The sequence below is a fragment of the Diabrotica undecimpunctata genome, chromosome 3 (assembly GCF_040954645.1).
Source record: "Diabrotica undecimpunctata isolate CICGRU chromosome 3, icDiaUnde3, whole genome shotgun sequence".
Taxonomy (NCBI): Eukaryota; Metazoa; Arthropoda; class Insecta; order Coleoptera; family Chrysomelidae; genus Diabrotica; species Diabrotica undecimpunctata.
In genome coordinates this window covers 117,807,861-117,827,233 of record NC_092805.1, presented here as the reverse complement: position 1 = coordinate 117,827,233, position 19,373 = coordinate 117,807,861, and the positions used below count along the sequence as shown (strand labels likewise).

The 19,373-nt window shown below is 33.8% G+C and overlaps 1 protein-coding gene across 3 annotated transcripts in view; it reads right to left on the bottom strand.

The window, feature by feature from the left end:
• rho-5 (rhomboid-5) overlaps positions 1-19,373 on the bottom strand; it is a 693,122-nt gene that overhangs the window by 484,413 nt on the left and 189,336 nt on the right. For all 3 annotated transcript variants that reach the window (XM_072526724.1, XM_072526726.1, XM_072526725.1), the window contains one exon: positions 12,936-13,421. In XM_072526724.1, the coding sequence (XP_072382825.1) occupies positions 12,936-13,390 (455 nt within the window). In that variant the 5' untranslated portion in view covers positions 13,391-13,421. The remainder of the gene's footprint in view (positions 1-12,935; positions 13,422-19,373) is intronic.

Below are 19,373 nucleotides of genomic sequence, written 5' to 3'. Positions count from 1 at the left end.
TTGATAAGACTATACATCTTTTTTGCAGTTCTTCCCCTCCATTCTTTAGCATTTCCGCAGCTATTTCTGTTTCTTCTGGTCTTTTGTTATTTTTAAGCCCATTGATTATATTTGTTTAAACTCTCCTTTAGTAGGCAGTTCTATTATTATGCCATCATCCTGTATAAGGAAATTTTCATTTTTATCTGTATTTTGCCCATTCAGTAGTTCACTAAAATGTCTCTTCCATATACCCCTCATTGATTTTTTTCCATCTTCTTTTTTTATGTATGAATTGTAATTCTGGTATCCCTTTCAGTTTTTTTTAACGTCTTAATAAAACGACCGTATTTCTTTTTTCTAAAATATTTCCTCTATTTTTTGTATTCAATTTCAAAAATTCCCTAAATTCCAAGATCTCTCTCCTAACCCAAATGGTTTGACTTTGAATTCATCCTTATATTTAAGAAAGGAGATCGAATAAACATCAAAAATTACCGACAAAAATCTCTGGTATCACAACTCTATAGATTGCTAACCAAGATTAAAAAAACCGCGAACGAATAAGCTCGACTTCTACCAACCTGTCGAACACGCTGGATTCAGAAAATATTTTAGCACTATAGACTACTTGCACACTATAAGAACGCTAGTTTTGAAGTCTACAGACTATAATGTACGGATATACAGTATGTCAATTTCTAAACTTACAATGGGCTATATCTCACGAACAAAAGCTGATATCAAAAAATGCTTGAAACTGTTTCTAGGATAGTAAGGGGGAACTAAAATGACATAAAAGAGGACTCACCCCTATCAACCCCCTAGACCCCACCCACCACAACCAAAAAATTTTAAATTGCAAAATCCTACTTATGATACATCATTGAAAAGATTATAAAAAATGCTCTCCAATGGTATAAATAATAATTTTACAGGGTGAATCAATAATTGTGACACTTTGGCTTAAATGGAAAATTTAATGAGGTTTTTGTTGATTATATTGATAATACTGTATAATTATTGTTTAATAATTATAGAGGGTGTTAATATCAGCCGGCTTACTATGACTTTTGTATTTGTAATGTTATCTCCCACACTATTATTTTTAATGATAAGTGCCGGTAGGAATTTTTTTTGTTAAATAAAAACTCATTTAGCCGTTTTTTCAAAACAAATTGAAAACATCTGTTTTTTGGGTTCTGTCAGATTTAATATTTTTGGTTTATTTGAGAATTTTAAATGTAATTATTTTTCATCATTTTTACGATCGGTACTCTCATTCAGCTGTAGTTGTCACGATGGTTTACAGTATACCTGAACGCGGTGAGATCATTTTCATATTTGCCTCCCGGAATCAGTGTTATTTACGAACAGTTCAAATATTTCATGTAAGGCATCCGGACAAAAATGTAAGTCATATGTACGTCCGCGATTTAGTTGAAAAGCATAGAGAAACAGGATCAGTGCAAAATAAAAAAAGGGATGCCCCAAGATTACTGAATGAAGCATCCCAAATTGAGGTCAGGTCAGGTTTGGGCAGGAATATTAGGCGATGCTATAATTGGCCCCTTGTTTATACCAGGCAATTTAAGTGGCGACATTTATCTCGATGTGCTGGAAAACACCATCGAACCTTTAATTGTGAATGAATTAGAGAACCAAAGGGACGATCCTCACTATGCAGCTTCAGTTAGGCACTGGTTGGATACTAATTATCCGAACAAATGGATTGGAAGGAGAGAATCTATTTAGTGGCCACCGAGGTCACCAGACTTACCGCCACCTGACTTTTTTCTATGGGGTTACTTCAAGTCAGTTGTTTATAACACTCAATCTGCGTCACTTGGGGAATTCTAGAAAGAATTACATAAGCATGTCGCGATATTACTAGAACAACATTTGCCAAAGTTCGTGCACAATTTAAAAATAGGCTGTATTATTGTTTACAAAACAATGGAACCCAATTTAAACATTTTAATTGACATCTTTAACAAATTTGTAGTTCAACAAAAACCTCATTAAATTTTCCATTAAAGCCAATGTTTCACAATTATTGCCTCACTTTGTATAATTATTATTTATACCATTGGATAACATTTTCTATAGTCTTTTCAATGATGTATCACAAGTAGAGGTTTGCAATTTAAACTTTTTTGCTTGTGGTGGTTGGGGTCTAGGGGGTTGATGGGGGTAAGTTCTCTTTCATGTCGTTTTAGTTCCCCCTTACTTCTCTAGAAACAGTTTCAAGTATTTTTCGATATCAGCTTTTGTTCGTTGAAATTGACACATTGTATGTGCCTTTTGTAAATTTTCAGAAAGCATGCGATAGTATTGAATTCTAAATGAAAATGCAACAACATAAATACAACTAGAAGATATGGAAGATAAGTATAAAAACCAAATCCATAAAATTAAAATGGGGAGTGTGACAAGGAGACCCGTCTAAAGATATAAACACCACACAGACCAACAGTCACGTAACAGTCAGAGGCGGTACAGTCAAGATTGCTTCTGTGGTTTTCCAATGAGGTAATTCCCACACACGAGCACGAGCATGGTACCGTCACAGTCACGATACAGTCAAGATCACTGCCCGTCCAGCCGCTCAGCCAGCGATCAAGACGGTGACTTCTTGATGTGAATAGGACAGAGTCAGTCAGCCACCTGTTTTTAGTTGTTGTATCATATTTCGTCGCTTTTTTTTTGTTCATTATTGAGTGCATTCGTGAAGAAAGATTATATTTTATCACATCCATTATACTCTGATTCTCAGCGAAAATTAAAAACATGGCAGGAATTATTAACCCTTATAACGAATTTTGTCAATTCGTAATCTTTATACTTATTCTTCTTCTTTAGATGCAAATCCACTAATGGATGTTAGCGATCACATTTTCCATTAATTCTCTATTTCTCTCTAATATGTATCAGAGATTGTATGTCGTTAATCCCTGTCCATTGCCTTATGTTTCGGAGCCAGGACATTGTCTTGCGTCCCATTCCTCTCTTGCCTTCAATTTTACAATCGATTATAAGTTGGAGGAACTGGTATTTTTCATTCGGCATGATGTGACCTAGATACGCCGTTTTCCTTTTCTTGATGGTTTCGAAAAGTTGGCGTTCTTGGTTTATTCTTTTAAGAACATCCATATTTGTGATTTTCGCTGTCCATGGTATTTTTAGGATACGGCGATAGAGCCACATTTCGAAAGCTTCTAATCTGTTTATATTCCTCGTTTTAGTGTCCAGCCCTCTACGCCATATAGCAGCACTGACCACACGTAGCACTTAGTAAACCTTAGTCTCAGTTGAAGATCGAACTCTGAACAAGTCAGTACCTTCTTGAATTTTACGAAAGCTTGTCGAGCTTGCTCAATGCGACATTTTACTTCCCTGTCCGATGCCCAGTCTTCAAAAAGCCACGATCCCAGGTATTTAAATTTACTCACTCTTTCAATGGACTTAGTATTCAGTGTTATGGTGGAGTTTTCAAGTGCATCCAAGTTTCTGGAGATGATCATAAATTTGGTTTTTTTGGTATTAATCTCTAATCCCATTTGCTTTCTGTATTCTCCGATTATAGTGACAAGTTGTTGAAGATCGACTATGTTGTCACAAATTAAGACACCATCATCAGCATATCGTATGTTGTTGATCAGTACTCCATTCACTTTGATTCCCATCTTTGCATCCTCCAGAGACTCTTGAAATATGGCTTCCGAATAAATGTTAAATAAAAGAGGGGAAAGCACACATCCCTGTCGAACGCCCCTTCTTATATGTATGGGTTTGGATATAGAATTGTCTATTTTTAACTGTGCCGTTTGATGCCAGTACAAGTTTTCAATGCATCTTATGTCTTTTTGGTCTATATAAACTTTCTTGAGGATCTGCATTAACTTGTGGTGTTGGACACGATCAAACGCTTTTTGGTAATCTAAAAAGCATAGGAACACATCCTTCTTCTGATCGTAACAATTTTGGACCAGCACCTGTGTTGCTACTATTGCTTCTCGTGTTCCTAAACCTTGCCTAAACCCGAACTGGGAGTCACTGATGTCCCATTCGCATTTTTTGTATACTCTTTGATGTAGTATTTTTAAGAATATCTTTAAAGTGTGACTCATCAGGCTAATGAGTCTGTGATCCTCACATCTTTTTGCATTGACTTTCTTGGGCAGGGGAATAAAGGTAGAGCGTAACCACTGTTGAGGATAGCAGCCAGTTTCATAAATTAAGTTAAATATTTTGTGTAGTGCTGAAATTCCCCTTTCATCCAGTAATTTGAGTATTTCTGATGGGATTTCATCTGGTCCAGGTGCCTTATTGTTTTTTGAATTGAATATTGCCTTTTCTATCTCCTCTTTGGTGATTTGAATTTCTATCTCCTCTTTTATACTTATAACGTACCTATTGTTACGATAAATATCCTTGCCTAAAAATAACTATAAATATATGATGACTAATAATTCTGTTTTGTTGTAGAAATTTCGGTGGAGGTCTAGAACCAAAATTATGGTGAATGAGCCCGGCTAAGCTTCTCGATCTTTCGATGCAAGACAATGCGATCTTTCGATGCTGTTCTCGAATATCAGGATTGCTTATAAAATAACCGAACTTTGATTGAAGAAGTCAGTTAATAAAGAAGATTCGCGCCCGCGATAAATGTTACGTTCGCTTTTTAATAAATTATGTATCTTTAGTGATAAATAAATTAATATCAGTTATTGTGCTTTTTAACCCCTTAACGTACGTGCCCGTCTCAGACACGGGCGCGCCTTACTGGTAATTTTGTACGCGCTCGTCTGGGACACGGGCGCCGGTTAAATTTTATCCATAAAATTTTTCAAGCCTTGCAAAGCGGATATTTGTATAAAGACACATATGTAAGCAAGCATATATCTAAATTATTTTTCTATTATAAAATAGATGACTCAGTCAGTATTGAGTTACTTTAAAATATATTTATTATCTCATATAACTTGCAATTTGCAATCATCATCATTTATAACCGATATTATTGTCGAACTTTTGTTTTGATACAAGCCTTCTGTCTTGCCGGTGTAAAGTCGTCTGAAGTCGATATTTATTTTTTTTTGCATTTGAACTAATTTTTGCCTTATTTTCAACATATTATTATATTGTTTGGTAAGTAAATTTTGCATATAGTATTCGGTAGGTTAGAGTAATGTGTGTATTTTTTTGTTTTACTAAATTTAATTACAATTCATCTAAAATACAATATTGTGTGTGTGTGTGTGTCAATAAAATATGTTGGAATATTTGTATTGTTCATATAAATCATACTACTATTTACCTTCAAAGTATTTCGTCTGAACAAAATTTTTAAACTTCATTTGCATATACCCACCCGCCACCCCCCCCCCCCCCCCACGAAAAGTAAAGGTTTTACGCCATTGAAAATATTTTTTTTATTCAATTTATAACCAAAACAAAACATTTTTACTAAAAAAAAATTCGATCATTTTTTGACCATATCTTCAAAATTAATGTGTACGTTAAGGGGTTAATAAATGTAGATAAGAACCTTTTGATAAAGACATTATAAATTAAAGACATAACAATTAATAAATTCACAACACTATTATAACAATCATTCACACTAAATTTCACAATAATTCATGCCTCGACAGGTTCAGTCATGTTCAGTTTTTCGTAAGACAATAATTATTGTTGGGAGTTGAGAACATAATATAAAATAAAATAAAAATGGTTAAAAAAAGACCGTCGCAGAGAAACGGAAATATTTTCTAATTTCCTTCCAGTTTCGTTATATTAAGCACTGTGTTTAGTATAAGCAGTCGAAATTAAATTGATTAGTATTGGAAAATAGCAATTTAAAAAATTGTTTTTTTACATTTTTTACAAGTAAAATTTTTTTTACATTTTTTACATCTTGATCGACCTGAATGTTGAAGTAGACTGACAGTGATCTGCCTGGACTGTCTGTGTGTGATTTAGTTGGCCCTTGACTTGACGGTGATTTGACTGTGATCTGATCTACCCTTGACTGTTGGTTTGAATCAACCTTTACCTCAGATGTTGATTTCTTATGATGTTATGACGTAGTCTTGATAGTAACTAATATCCTGGAGTTAAAATAAATGTTATAAGTAATCAAAATATACGAAGCAATAGTCCTAACAATGAACTATAGCAAAACAAATATAATGAGTCAAAAATAGACAAACATAACAATACAAAATTATGTTATAAAAAACGTCAAGCACCATGAATACTCAGATCGTGTCAGCAAGATAGGAAAATCAAATCAATATGCTGAACTATACAGAAGAACACAATTAATATGGGCCTCTTTTGGTAAATTGGCATACATAATAAAAAAACAGCTCCATTTCTATAAACTTAAAGAGGAAAGTAAAACACTTGTATATTGATGGTGTGTACCTATGCATTAGACCCTTATGCCACTTACAGTGAAGTAGATTAAGAAACTAAATTAAACACAAAGAGCAATGACGCGAAATAGGATTGTAGTTTCACTTTAAGACAAGATTAGAAACACCGAAATAAGACGGAGAACAAAAGTCAAGGACATCGTGGAGGAGGTTCTAAAAATAAAATGTCGATGGGCTCACCACATAGCCAGAGAGGATGGCCAGTGGAGACCAAAAAGATTATAAGGAGTACAGAAACAACCCAAAAGAAATGGGTTGATGGCAGTAGACGAGCAGTAATGAAAGTAAATAAGATTTTTGCCGGACAGAGAAATATGGAGGCAATTAAGGAAGACCTACCTTTAGGCGTAAATAGATTAAGGTTGACAAAGAGAGAAAGGAGGAGAGAAAATAGAACTGACAATTTAAGAAGAGAGTTTAACGAAAACCATCGCACATGTACCATTATTTAAAATAACAATTCGAATCACCATTTGAACCATAGATAAAACAGAGGAGTTGTGCTTCTTGTTGTTGTGATAAAACGAATATTTGAGAAAGGCATTTAAACATATCGAAAAAGCACCGAAATAGAACGGTTATGCTTCAAGAAACATTTGTCTATCTATACATGAAAAAATAGTCAACCGCAACATCGACAAACAACGGAAGCTTTCTTACCGTATATTAATACTATTACAGATCAAATCATTAAAATCTCAGCAACACATGACTTCCATATTGAAACAAAAACACACGATACTTTTACGTGTAAAAAAATGGCAAGTGACATTTATTATTACGAAATACAAAAATTCTGCCTAGATGTATCCAACCGAATTATATTTTAATACCAATTCTGACTAACTGATACACCCTGAAAAATATAGCATGGTTTATATAGCGCAGATACTCGAGGAAGATCATCAGTGTATCAGAAGAACGACAGGAGATCACGTCTGCGTCCGCCTCCGTACAATTTTTAATAATGTCTGTCGCAGTTGCCGAAGAAATATCAGAGAAACAGATATATAACTGGGTTTATGTGCATACGACATAGAAATAAAGATAATAACGTATTTTTAGCCGCAATTTATGCAGCAATGCCTCAATAATAATTAATATATATTATATAAATATATTAAATAAAATGAAACAAAATTTTCTACGAAAATAACTGTCAAATTAAACAACAAAGACCAAGTTAGCCAAGCTTCGACCTCGACTGGACGATTATTAATAAAAATAAGATACATAAAATAGAATACACAGTATTCGTTGGACAGTTAACAGGTGAACATCGTTCGATAAATCTGTGCCGTGTCCTTAACTAGTGCTATTATCAAATTAATAGGTATTTAATTTGAAAATAAACCAACCGATCTTCAAAAAAGGTAGGATCTAATTATTTATTATTATGAGTGAATCGGGGGGTGGTGTTGAGCCACCCCAGAATAATATATCATCAATGGATACGGAAGACAAAAGGTATATTAATTTAAATAATAGATATAAAATAAATGATTCAGGGTATTATAATGTCTTTGTAGAATCTACAGACAAAAACTTGTCCCGTTTATCACCAGTACGTGTCGGTCATTATCTATTTAAAAACCAATATTTTAAACACGATGTACTAGACATTAAACCTGTTGGCAGAAATAAGGTAAAAGTAATTTTTAAAACTTATACTTGCGCAAATTCTTTAATTGAACATGAGCTTATTAAGGATAATAAACTTGTAGCGTATATTCCATCATTTTTTACTCAAAAGAAGGGAATTATTAGGGAAGTCGATACGTTTTTGGATGAAAAGTATATTTTAGAAAATATTGTTTCAGATAAAAATGTTGTCGAAGTAAAAAGGTTAAAACGGAAAATAATTGATTCGGATAATGAAACAATTCTTGTACCTCGCCAGATGGTCATTCTGACATTTGAAGGAAATAGCATTCCTAAGACTGTTAATTTAGACTTGGTTAGGTTTAATGTTGAACAATATATATATCCGGTTGTTCAGTGTTTTAATTGCTTTCGTTTCGGTCATACTGCTCGGCAATGCAAATCAACATCAAATCGTTGTAAAAAATGTAGTCAAACTCATAATAATAATGAAACATGCACTAACTCCCTATTTTGTTTACATTGCAACTCCACTGAACACAACTCACTCTCTAAACAGTGTCCTGCATTTAAACACCAATACAAAATAAAATCAATAATGGCTTTAGAAAACACTACCTTTAAAGAGGCAGAAACCATAGCTAACAATCCTTCATACGCCAAGGTAACTACAAATAATAGATTCGGTATCCTCAATACTATACAAAATTTCCCCGCCTTAACCCCTAACATCCCTGAAGGTACAAATCAAAATCAAACCTATGTACCTACCATTAAAAAAACAAGAAACAAGCGTAAAGCTATATCTCCTACTGCGATCAAAAACGCACCAACTTTCCCAAGATTTCCAAATGCTACAAACACCTCATCCCAACCTATAATCCCTAATCCCTACAGGGACGAGTTTATGGCGTATAAAGAAAAAATAGAATGTAAAATAATCAATGAAATTCCAGCCTTGATAGAAAATATCATCAAGAAAATTAACCCTAAAATATTTTTACCTAACTTACAAAAAAATACAAAAGAAGAAATTGAAAAAATGTTGAACAACCTAACAGATATTGAAAGCGATGGGGAACAACAGGACATTTAACATACTGCAGTGGAACTGTCAATCTATAAATAAACATAAACCTAGTTTACTTAATTATCTCGAGCACAATGTTGTTGATGTCATTCTGCTTAATGAAACATGGCTTTCTAAAAATAAAAATTTTGGTTTAACAGGTTACAACGTTATCAGAAGCGATAGATCTGATGGTTACGGTGGTGTAGCCATCCTCATATCAAATAACCTTTGTTTTACTGAAATTAATGTAACGAAAAACTTTAATAAAGGTATTGAAACGTGTGCAGTTTTTATAGAACAAATTAAATTGGTAATCGTTTGTATTTATAAACCACCCAAAGTGATAGTCAATAATAGAGATTGGGAAAAGCTTTTAACTCAATTTAGTGGTAGGGTTGTCATTGGTGGGGACTTCAATGGACACCACAGTAGGTGGGGTTCCTTGAAGGATTCCGCTCAGGGCAAGTGTATAGTAGACGCGCTTGATAACAGTAATTTAGTTCTGCTAAACGACTGTAGACCGACCAAAGTAACAAGACCTAATGAACTTCCATCAATGGTGGATCTATCCCTTGTTACACCAAATCTAATTGGATATACCACATGGGATCCTGTTTCCGATACTCTGGGTTCAACTCACTTACCTATAGTAATCACCATCGACTTGGACTATCACCCATGTACAATAATTCCTTCATCCAAATGGAAAGAGTCTTCAGCAAACTGGAATATCTTTAAAGGCCATATAGAAAAAACATTATCCGAAAATATAACCGATAATATCACTTCAGCGGAACGTTTTGACTTCCTGTTAAAGACAATTGACGATGCTGCCTCATTTTCTATGAATATCAAAAATTCCTTTCAGCCAAAATCTCGAATTCCAGTCTGGTGGGATTATGAATGCAAAAATATGATCATTTCACGAAAAGTTGCATACAAAAGATACATTGAAGCATCAAATTTTGAAAACTATATTAAATACAAACAAATTCAAGCCAAAAGTAAACTCCTCTTTACAAACAAACAAAAAAGTTCGTGGATTAACTTTGTAAATACTTTAAACAAAAATACTCCCATCAGTAAAATTTGGAATTTTGTTAATAAACTAGTGAATAAAAATTACCGTACAAGACGATATCCCCTGCCAAATGAACTAATAGAAGAGTTGCTCGACAAATTTGCTCCGCCATATGTTGACCTTCCTATTCAGGATAACATTAAAACTAGTAAATACAATATTTTCCAGGAAAGTTTTGATATGATAGAATTTGAGGCTGCACTTAAGTCTTCAAAGTCCTCGGCTCCGGGGCGCGATCAAATTACTTATAACATAATATATGAATTACCTCTTATAGCTAAACAAAGTTTACTAACAATTTTCAACGATTGGCTTTTCAATGGAAGATATCTGGATCATATGAAAGAAATAGTTATTTGTTTAATTCTTAAACCTAATAAAGATAAAACACTCTCCTCTTCTTACAGACCGATATCATTAATGTCTTGCATATGCAAGACATTTGAAAGACTTATTAAGACTCGATTAGAATGGCTTGTAGAACATTATAGTATCCTTCCAAGTACACAATATGGATTTAGGGCTAGTGTTGGTACACTGGATGCAATATCACATTTAGTTACCGACATTCAAATAACGTTTTCCAGAAACAATTATCTTGCTTGTTTGTTTTTAGACCTAAAAGGGGCATATGATTCTGTTAATTTATCCATTTTACACAAAAAACTATATGATATAGGATTACCTCAAAATATAGCGACTAATATTGTTCATCTTTATAATAATCGTGTTATATATATTAAAGATCATTTAAACCAACTACACGGTCCTAGAATTGCTCATACAGGTCTTCCACAAGGATCAGTTTTAAGTCCGTTATTGTTCAACATATTTTCAGCAAGTATTCATGGCATTTTTGACAACACAATCAATTGCATCCAATACGCTGATGACATATGCATCTATACAGAGCGTAACTCGTATACTGACTGCCTGGAGGCTCTGGAATCCATCATGCAAAACGTTAATAACTGGGTAAAAAATCATGGACTGACCATTTCCCCTGACAAATCAGCCACAATGATATTCACTAGACATAGGATTCGTACGCCTGACAAAATAAAGTTGTCTGGATATGATATACCTATTGTCAAAGAATACAAATATCTTGGCATTCTTCTTGATCCCAAACTCTTATGGTCAAAACATGTGGAATATATAAAAAGTAGGTGTGAAAAAGGTATTAATATTCTTAAATGTGTTACTAATCGAAGATGGGGCGCTGACCCTAAAGTTGCATTGATGTTTTACAGAGCCTACGTGCGATCTATTGTAGACTATGGTTGCATTCTGTATGGTGCCGCCAGTAACACAAACTTATTAACTGTAGACCGCATTCAGTTTAAATGTCTAAGAATATGCTTAGGCACCATGAAGTCTACTCCTTGCCCTGTACTACTTGCTGAAAGTAATGAAATACCTCTTCAAAATCGTCGAGAAATTATGGCAATTAAACATATCCTGAAGCTAAGATTAAATAATAATAATCTACTTAGTCAACTGTATGAGTTATCTATTGAAAACCTCTCAAATAAATACTGGCGCATAAAAAATTCTCCTCCACTTGCTGATGCTTTCTTAGAAACTAATGAGTATCCTAATATCTATGGCAAAGAAAAAAGATTACCAATATATAAAGCTAATTTTCAGGTAACATTAAATAAACCAAAAGTCATTATACCAAAGTACACAGAATCCCCACAAATAAACTTTGTCTTACTTAGATCCATATTGAGTGACTATAATGATCACGTAATAATGTATACCGATGGTTCCAAAAAAGAGGATGGTGCCACAGGTTGCGCTGTTTACATTCCACATAAAAGCGAATCTTTGAAAATTAAACTTCCATCACATTGTTCAATATATACTGCTGAAGCGGTAGCTATCGAAAAAGCATTAGATTGGCTAGATTCACACAATTTAAATAAAGCAGTAATATTATCAGATTCATTATCGGTCATTAAAGGATTAAACTCAGATATGACTCAACATAAAAGAAATAATATTCTTTGTGCTATTAAAAATAAAACATATAGTAAAGATATTACAGTTATTTGGGTTAAAAGTCACATTGGTATCGAGGGAAATGAACTGGTTGACCAGCTTGCTAAAGATGCGACCCATGTTGGACTCTATATTCCCATATTTACATTGGAGGACTTACAACAACATTATTATAACAAAATTTTTATAAATTGGAAAGAAAAATGGAAAAACATAGCAACGAATTCAAATAATCAATATTATACTATCCACCCTACCTTGCCACAAGATGTTGACTATATTTTCAAATATGCAATGCCAAAGAAGTTAACAGCCACAATTACACGACTGAAAACTAATCACGGTGCATTCCCAGCTCACTTGGCTAAGTTAAATATTATCCCTTCTGGGGTGTGCTCATGCGATAATATATCACAATGTGACATCAACCATATTCTTTTTAAGTGCGATAAACATAGGTATGAAACAGATCAGCTGTATTCAAAACTATCAGAACTTAAAATTCAGACTCCCATAAACATCACCCATTTACTCTCCTTAGATAGTAGAGAAGTATACGAACTAATATGTAACTTTTTATTTAAAGTTGGTTACACTATTTAAAATCTAATATCTTACATTACAATTCTGTGGCTAAAGGACTAGTTTCCAAGCCAACTCACCAAACACACACACACACACATAAAATAGAATAACGGTTATAGTTGCATTGTTAAAACTATGTTTTTAAAATACAATATCAAAACTGTACCTCTCTGGTTGATAAACCGCCTTATTCTCATTTTGACAGTGCCCTGAGGTTTGCAGTGGTTCCTTGAGCAGAAGTCTATCATTCGAAATAGACGTTTGCGGTCGCTCTCCGAGAGGAAACCGTTCTGATACACCCTGATACCGCTCACCCGACGGCAACCGATCCGAGTTACTACGTTCCGAACCGAACCGATCAGTGGAGTAACGTTCCGAAGGGGTTGCGCGATCCTGTGCGAATCGTTCCGTCGCGGCAACGTATCGTTCACGATCATTGGTCGCCGGTGTGTCCAGCAGAGTCTTATCGTTCGAATAGCGATGAGAAGAGAGAGTATCCTGCTGCTTTTCGGCAGAATTGCAACCAGCAGGACAATGAGCGGACCGAGAAGGCGACTGACATTGAGAGGCATATTGCGGCAACGAGATCTGTCTTCGGCCATAGTCGTCGTCCGCAGGCATTCTGGTGGCCCTGGGCCCGTTGTCAGGACATCTGAAATAATAAAAAATGAGTCAATATATTTAATCTTAATTTCAGTTTTAATGATACATGCTTGAAAAGTAGGACCTACAGAAGGAGTAACACCGAGCAACAAGCCCCTACCTTTTACCGTACTGCTCAGATATAGATCGATTTTATACAGTAGGGTATTCTAGTCTAAGTAGCAGATCCATTCAGATTTTATCCTACTACTTTAACCTGTTTGTTTTCTGGCCAGGATTTGAACGATCAATCCACTAGAACCTTAACCGTGAACTGAATGCGTTTTGTCCGCTTGATCCGCTGGATCATCTGACCGACCAATATATTTAACACACTATTTAACAAAATATTTCACAATAGATACGAAAGACAATTTAACTTATAAGTCGCAGTGTGACTTCACTAAAAATAGTTTTATACCTCTATCCTTCAGAAAAACAGGGACAACTTTTCAGCTAAATTTCAGATATAAATAGTGTATAACATTTCTCAAAGGTACATTCCCCGAGTACTGATTTATATCACAAGAAAGCCTACTATTTTTCCATAAATGGCGCATCAACTGCGCAGGGTTATTAGCGTGTATGTATTGTGTTACAAAATTAGAACTTAACGATAGAATATTAACAATAACCGAATATAATTAGAAAAAGCCCTAAATCTATACAGAGTAAAATAGTAATACACTACTTTGGTTAGTTATAAGTTTTGTGCTTAGTGTTTGATATTGCACAGCTTGTTCATTCAGTTGGGTTTGCTTCCGTTAGATGTCACTAGGTATTTCTTTAATCACCTGATTGTTCCTATTTTCAATACGGTTCTCGCCTGCTTCTGTATTGTGAGGTACTGAAGTTGTGTCGCTTGATACAGATATCTTTACTGGACAGTCTTTTGCTAAATGATTGCTATTTTTGCATATTTGACAAGTCTGATTTTCTAAGGATAAGTTAATTCTATATTATGTCTCCTTGTGAGTGATTGGGTAAGGTATATTTGGTTAAAGGGGTAATATAGGTTTGCCGCCTGAAGCTTAATATATGCTGGAATTTAGGGCTTGATGTCCCTATCCGTAGAAACGATGAAATGATAAGGGTGACAAAAAGTTGACACCAAGTGCTTGCAATTTAGATTTTAAGATTAAAAGTGGAATAAACGGACATACGTTAGAGAGTAATAGTCGTTGTATGACCCTTTAACTTGGGGTTATATTTTTTTGATATGAAAAGACTGTATTGGAGGAAAAGGAAAGATAAGAAATTGGGCTTAATAATTAGATCAAACGAAAGATAAAAAGCGGAATGAATTAACTACAAGCAAGTAATTATAATCCAGAAGGAAAGTTAATTGACCCGGTGACCACGCTGATTAACTATAACTTAGTGAAGAAATAGAGAGAAAGGAAATATAAAGAGGATGAGATGTACATATTAGAATGTACATATACAAGAAAATAACAGACAAATGACCAATAAACAAAAGATGGGGTCGGGAGCAATGCCTGTTAGAACTATTAATCCGCTGATAGTACAAGTGTAACATGCTAGAAAGGGAGAGAGATAGACAAAAAAAATAATTTAGTCCTGAAGAAAAATATTATATAAACACCTATAGTTAAGATATACCAGGTGCAGGAGAAATAAGACAAAACATTATATATACGTTATTTTATTGTATAAAAATATTATAAAAATTTGAAAAGGTCACCTAGTAAAATGAAATCAAAACTATTACTCTAGTAATAAATTTCTAAAATTAGCTTAGCTAAATTTGGATTAAGTATTATCATATAAAAAAAATGTATTTTAGTAAATGTGATTCCTAAATCTCCAAAGAATTATACAAATATAAAATCACTCACCAAACGTTCCTTTATTGAATTGTTTTCAGTTATATCAGCTTGCATTCCAATTTATTATTTCAAAAATACATCCTTATTAATTTTCCCATTATTATATTGGTGTAAATAAATTTATCGGTTTCCTAAATTATATTGATGTTCGATCTTATATTATAATTAATTATGCAGATAAAGTCGACAAGTGTGAACGAGCGTTCCCGTGATTATGCATATAGTAGCTCTAAATAAATCTCCTGAACGTTACATATTATATCTTATGTGAGTTTTGATTGAAGATTGTGCAATTAATTCCTAGACTTAATTGCAAATAGATTGTTTTCGATTCATAGTTACTACTTTCTTAAATTCCTAAATATCGAAAACCAATCATCAGCCTCTTCAGCTATGTCGGAATCTGGAACGCCTCAAACACCTTCACTATTCAAAAATAAAAAGAAGGCAAAAAATTCAAAAAGAGGTGGTTATTATATTCAAGCTATCAAGAAATATATAGCTGCAAATTACAAAGTAGATGCGGAAAAAATGCACCGTCCATCAAAAAATGTAAACAAAGGGAAAAAGAGCGTCAGGATCTTCAAGTTCTATCTCATCGTGTATCTCATAGTGTTTTAGATGTACAAAGCCTAGTTCAGAAGAAAAATAAAAGCTGGAGTAACAACTAAACCGAAAAAAATTGCCACCGCCGGCAAACGTTCTGCTACCAGCGGAAAGGCCAAATCTGTAAAGAAAGTGGCTAAGGCTAAAGAAGCAGTATCAAACACCTTCATCCCCAGTTCTGACTTTCGCAAAGGCCAAAGTAAAAATACCAATCAAAGCGAAGAAATCAAATAAAGGCAGTCATACTAAAAAACCAAATGCATCCTAAGCCAAAGACCGCCAAAGCTATAGCAAGTTCATCAAAAGGCCAGAAAAGCTGCTGCTCCTAAGGAATAGTAATTTGACTAATTAATATCTTTGAAATATTAAAACAAATAATTTATAAAAGTATTAAATTATTTAATTAAAATGCTATTTAATATAAAATACCACAAATTGTCATTGAGATTTTGAGTAAAATAAATTTAATTGAAGATCATTTTCTTCTTTCTTTTTAGTACATAGTCTTTAAAATGAGTTCCGATAGAAATTTTAGTGGGCATGAAAAAATAAAACGAAAAGCAGATCGAAATAAAGTGGCAAAACAAATAAAAAGAATGTTGGAAATTTTTTTAACCGTAGATGGAGAAAAATTACAACAATCATCATCATTTTCACAAATTTCGCCTGTTTAAATTCCAGAAACATAATTTGTGTCCGAAACTATTATACAAAAAGATCAGCAGGAGAAACCAAGCAATTCCGATTGTAAAGATAAAATAAAAGAAGAAAATATAAATTTAAAGTTATCTCAAATTAATGATGAAACTAAAAGTTTTGTAAACCACATTGCATTATGGCCAGATACTTAACAGACGCAATTCGAGAGTATTAAACAAAAAATTCATTAAACTCAATAAATGAATCTTTGAAATCCTCTTTTATTCATTGTAACGAAGGGTCAAAACAAATTATAAGAAAAAGTAATGACAAAACGGACGAATGATTGGAAAAATATACATAAAAAATGTCATAACATAGAAACTTCACTGCCCACATTATCTGCGGTGATTAACATTAAATTTAAAACAATTTTCATGATAGTGATATTAGTAACTCTTTAATAGAAGAATAAGAATGTTATGAACAAGATTTAAACCTAGCAGAAATGGAAAAACAATTTAAGACTTTTATAAGTAAAGAAAATATTATTTTTCCTGTATCCATGTCGTTATTTATTAAGGAAAATAATAATATTGCCACATTAACAACTTTAAACAAAATTCTGACAAATTTTTTAACCATTAAAATGTTTTTTCTCTGAATCTGATAATTAAATAGAATTACATACGCTTTGAAAAAACACAAAATATGTGTCATGTCTGAAAAATTGGCCCGGAATTACAATGTTGCCTAGGGCCCGATTTAGCCTTGTCCGCCATTGTCGATCTTATAATAGTCATGATTAACTAGCACTGGCTTTCTGACTGAAAATTTTGTGCTTGTTCTCAAAAGTGGCTTTTTATTCGACACCGTAATTACTGTAATCCGAAATGGCTACTGTTACAGGTTGCGAAGTGCTATAGTTGGCTGGGCGTGATTAGTCGACGTGCTTGAAAGAGTTGTTGATTAATTTTGATTTTTACGTGGTTGGTAATTTTTCTAATTTTTCATTTGCTAAGTAAATGCATATTCTGTTGTTGAATAGCCTTGAACAGAAAATAATATTGATTGGTCGATGTATTAGGCTTAAACTGTGAAGGCAATCTTCAATTTTGGTGTTGTCAATTACATCAAATACGATTGATCGATTTCTTGATGAAAAGCATTAGCGGTTGGTTGTTCCGTTACGGTAGAGTAACTTTTAGGTTGTAGAAATTGTTGATCTGGTGCAGAACTAAGGTGAGTTAATATATGTAGATCAGAATGCCATGATGTGGTTACTAATATTTTGTACGCCAAAATATTAATTATTTGAGGCAAGAAAATACTGGCCTACTTATTAAGTTGTCGATATATATTTAAAAAAAGTCACCTTACCAATGTTTATCGTTAAAATGCACATTGACAAAATGCGTTTTTAACTTTTGCAAAAAACATAAACGAATAATTATGGTTTAAGGTGCTTACTCGTTGACTGTTCTGATAAGACTCCAACGCATACTTTACTATCCTAATTATAAAGGAAAATGTTTTCTCCTTATTTTAATAATGTATAATTTAGTGTCCTGGACTATTCTGATACAATGCATTGACCAGAATATATCATGTTTACTATGATCATCTGCAGTAAGTGCAACTACGTGAGGTACATCTGCATTAGTTGATACCATTTCGACAACATAAATTATTCCTAATGAGTCAATAAATCAATTTTGAACCTAACTCGGTAAATTAAACAATTTACCATATAAATGCTCTAGTTTCGATACAGATATTTCTGTATTGTTTAATTTTAGAGAATTTTGTGTAACCCATTACAATATTTAATGAGCTTTTAATGATAATTAAACGTAAAACACGTTTTTACGTTTTGAGCAGCAGGTTGAAATATGTAGATTGGAATAAGATTAAATCCATTTGTTACAGGAAAATGGAAAATGAACTAGGAAGGAACACTGAACGTCAGAAAAACAAATACGAACGCTTAACCGAACAGAAGGAGGTAGAATCAAAACAAAACACGGAAAGGACAGTGGTCAACCTTTCAGATAAAGTTTTAACTCCAGCCGAAACATCATTGCTAGCCAAAGGGGGAAATTTTGCGATTGCACCTAAAGTTATAACTAAAGAAGATATCATCGCTAATATAGAGTATGCGATTCGCAACTTACCAATCGAAAAAGCTGAAGAAATAAGGACATAATCAGCGAGAATTCTGCATAAAGCTAAGACACCGAAAAATAACCTGAGCCACCAAGAAATCCGTGCCATAAAATCGTTAAACGCAGACAAAGATATTGTAATTTTACCAGCAAACAAGGGAAACGCCACCGTCGTAATGAAGACAACCGACTAAAAAACGAAAATACAAAATCTTCTAGATCCTGCGGTATATAAGAAACTTAAAAAAGATCCCACAGCAGTCACGCTACGGAAAATCAATAAACTTATAAAATCTTCGTCCATACCAGAGGATATAAAGCCAAAAATATGCAACAGCGAAGCAGTCCCACCACGCTTGTATGGCTTGCCAAACATCCACTAAGACGATTTACCTCTACGCCCTATTGTGAGCTTCAAGATCAACGAAATAACTTTACAGGAATCTGACATTCTTGTTAGCTTTGATGTTATTTCCCTATTTACAAGAGTTCCCTAGAAGACGTCCTGAATTTAATTAAGGGACTAGTTTCCCAGGATATGGTGGAATTATACCATATTTGCCTCACTACCACGTACTTTTCATGGGAAGACCAGATTTATGAACAGGTAGATGGACTAGCAATGGGAAGCCCACTAAGCCCGGTCGTAGCCAACCTGTTCATGGAGCATTTAGAGAAGATGGTAATGGACTCAGCATACAA